Source organism: Gastrolobium bilobum, unplaced genomic scaffold (assembly GCF_033153095.1).
Source record: "Gastrolobium bilobum isolate Gb01-03AN ecotype WA unplaced genomic scaffold, APGP_CSIRO_Gbil_v1 utg10312, whole genome shotgun sequence".
In the NCBI taxonomy this organism is placed as follows: domain Eukaryota; kingdom Viridiplantae; phylum Streptophyta; class Magnoliopsida; order Fabales; family Fabaceae; genus Gastrolobium; species Gastrolobium bilobum.
Window position 1 is genome coordinate 24,179 of NW_026898121.1, and position 2,305 is coordinate 26,483.

At 34.9% G+C, this 2,305-nt stretch overlaps 1 protein-coding gene across 1 annotated transcript; it reads left to right on the forward strand.

Annotated features, from left to right (window-relative positions):
• Positions 1 to 1,559: 1,559 nt before the first annotated feature.
• On the forward strand, positions 1,560 to 2,104 carry LOC133312992 (uncharacterized). The gene is made up of 2 exons (XM_061514286.1): positions 1,560 to 1,866; positions 1,971 to 2,104. Exons 1-2 carry the CDS (start codon positions 1,560 to 1,562, stop codon positions 2,102 to 2,104), a joined length of 441 nt encoding a protein of 146 aa, XP_061370270.1.
• Positions 2,105 to 2,305: the final 201 nt, after the last annotated feature.

Here is a 2,305-nt window from a genome sequence, read left to right on the forward strand (position 1 = left end):
AAACAAACTTAATATTAATTACCTGGGATCTTGGGGGTTTCAGGATAAAAATATGATAAAAGTTCAAAGAAAAATTACACCGGGTGTCACTAAATGACAGAAAGTCACTTAGGTGACATGGCAAAACCCTAAAAACATAAGGAACCCTCACTTCCTCACCCTCATCAGCAGCCCAAACACTTTTCTCTCTACCATGGAGGTTTTCAAATTTTTTCCACCTTCTCTCTAAGATTTCACCACTTAAACTTCATCAAAATTCAAAACACTCTTCACCAATCTTGTTCCTTAGCTCTTGAACTTGTGAAAGCTTGTATTTTTGAATCTTGGAACCAAAATTTTGTGGCTGAACTTGCTCCATACAGAAGCTCTATTTCCTTCCTTTTATGGGAAAATATGGTGGTTGAAGCTTTTTGTTGAAGAACACACTTCCTTTGGTCATTCTTTGAGTTCCTAATGTAAGTTCCTTGCATTTTTTTTCTTAAAAAACCCTACCTTTACTCTTTTAAATTCATGTTCTTGGTTCTAAATCCTTGAATATTTCATGAAGGTGTGTTCTTGGTAAAAAAGAAGCATTCTTGGTAGGTAAAGGTTGGAGCTTGAACAAAAGGAGCCATCTTGGAGAAGTAAGGCTTGAATCCATCGAAAAGATGACCAAAAATTCTTCTTTCCTCCACATTAAGTTTTGGCCATAAGGAGTTTATGGTGTAATGATGTTGTATTTTTAAAAAAAATGGAGTCTTGGTGTTCAAAGGTGTTGGTGGAAGTCTTAAACTCAAGAAAGATGAAGACTTATAAGAAAAAGTATTACCTTTGGTGGTTGTGAGATGTTCTTGATGTGGATGCACTAAGAACCCTAAAACCTTGTATTATAATTCTGCCCCATTCATATTAATTAGGGTTTAGTGGTTAAAAATTATAAAGATGACACCTTTGTGAACTAATGACTTAAGGTACTTGATTAAACCAAGAAAGAGTGTAAAAAGACAAGTAAAATTCCTAACTTTGTGCACTATGCAATTCAGCCATATGGTGTAACCAGGGTTTGGAATTTTAAAATATATTCTACTACTTAATTAGGAGACTAATGAAGGGATTAAGTGAGGTGGATTAAGCATAATTGATTAATTAATTCTTAAACTCTAAAATTTGACCTAATTAGGGTTTAGGATCACTAATCATGTAATTAGTGAAAGAAATGAACTAATGCATAAGTGAGGATATGGAATTACATAAGGAATATAAATAAATGAAAAACCCTAAATTTATGTTCACTTAGGGTATCCAACTAAATCTAATTAGGATTTTCTAATTAAACACACTTTGGTTAAATGACCAGTTTTTATGAGATTCTTATCTCCCAGATATCCGTTAAACAGCCGTAATGCTGTCCGTGAGACTCTAGCAAGAATGACACTTGTTGTCATATCTGATTAGTCAATGGCCACTAATAATGGCTAATGGAATTAGTTAGTAATTGTATGTTTTAGATTTACGCTTATGCAAATATGTCATGTGAGAGAATTAAATAAGCTCAGCAACAGGATGTTGATGTAGTAGCTATGAAAGTGCAACCTGATGTTTCTTTGGAAAGTCAAGGTTTGATGTTATTTAAGAAAAGGATAGTTGTGCCTAAGGGTCAGATGGTGGATGAGGTATTAACTGAAGCTCATAAGGGTCAGTATACTATTCATCCTGGTGCGATTAAGATGTACCAATACCTGATAAAGAATTTCTGGTGGTCTTGTATGAAGAAGGATATTGCTAAGTTTGTGAATATGTGTCTAGTATGTCAGAAGGTAAAGATCAAACATCAGAGGCCTTCTGGTTTACTTCAATCTCTTGATATTCCTGAATGGAAATGGGTTAGTATTTTATGGATTTTGTTGTAGGTTTGCCTAGGACTCAAGCTGGATGTGACTCTATATAGGTTATTGTGGACATATTGACTAAGTTTGCCCATTTTTTGCCAGTGAAAATTAGTTTCTCTGCTGAGCAGTTGGCTTGTTTGTATGTTAAGGAAACAGTGAAACTTCATGGGGTCCTGGAAACCATTATTAGTGATCGAGATCCGAAGTTTACTTCTCGTTTTTGGAATGCTTTGTAGCAAGCAGGCTTTTGGTACCTAGTTAAGACTAAGTACAACCTATCATTCGCAAACTGATGGTCAGACTGAAAGTACTATTCAGACTTTGGAGGATATGCTTAGAGCATGTACGTTGGAGCAAGGATCAATATGGATAAGTATTTAGCTTTGGTAGAATTCTCATATAATAATAGTTTTCATTCCAGTTTGGGCATGGCTCCT

What these genes read in the sequence shown, in the direction of transcription:
- LOC133312992 (XM_061514286.1), top strand. Translation starts at nt 1,560, where the DNA reads ATGAAAGTGCAACCTGATGTTTCTTTGGAAAGTCAAGGTTTGATGTTA. An exon ending in TCCTGAATGGAAATGGGTTA is followed by an intron (nt 1,867 to 1,970) that starts GTATTTTATGGA and finishes ATTTTTTGCCAG; the next exon opens with TGAAAATTAGTTTCTCTGCT.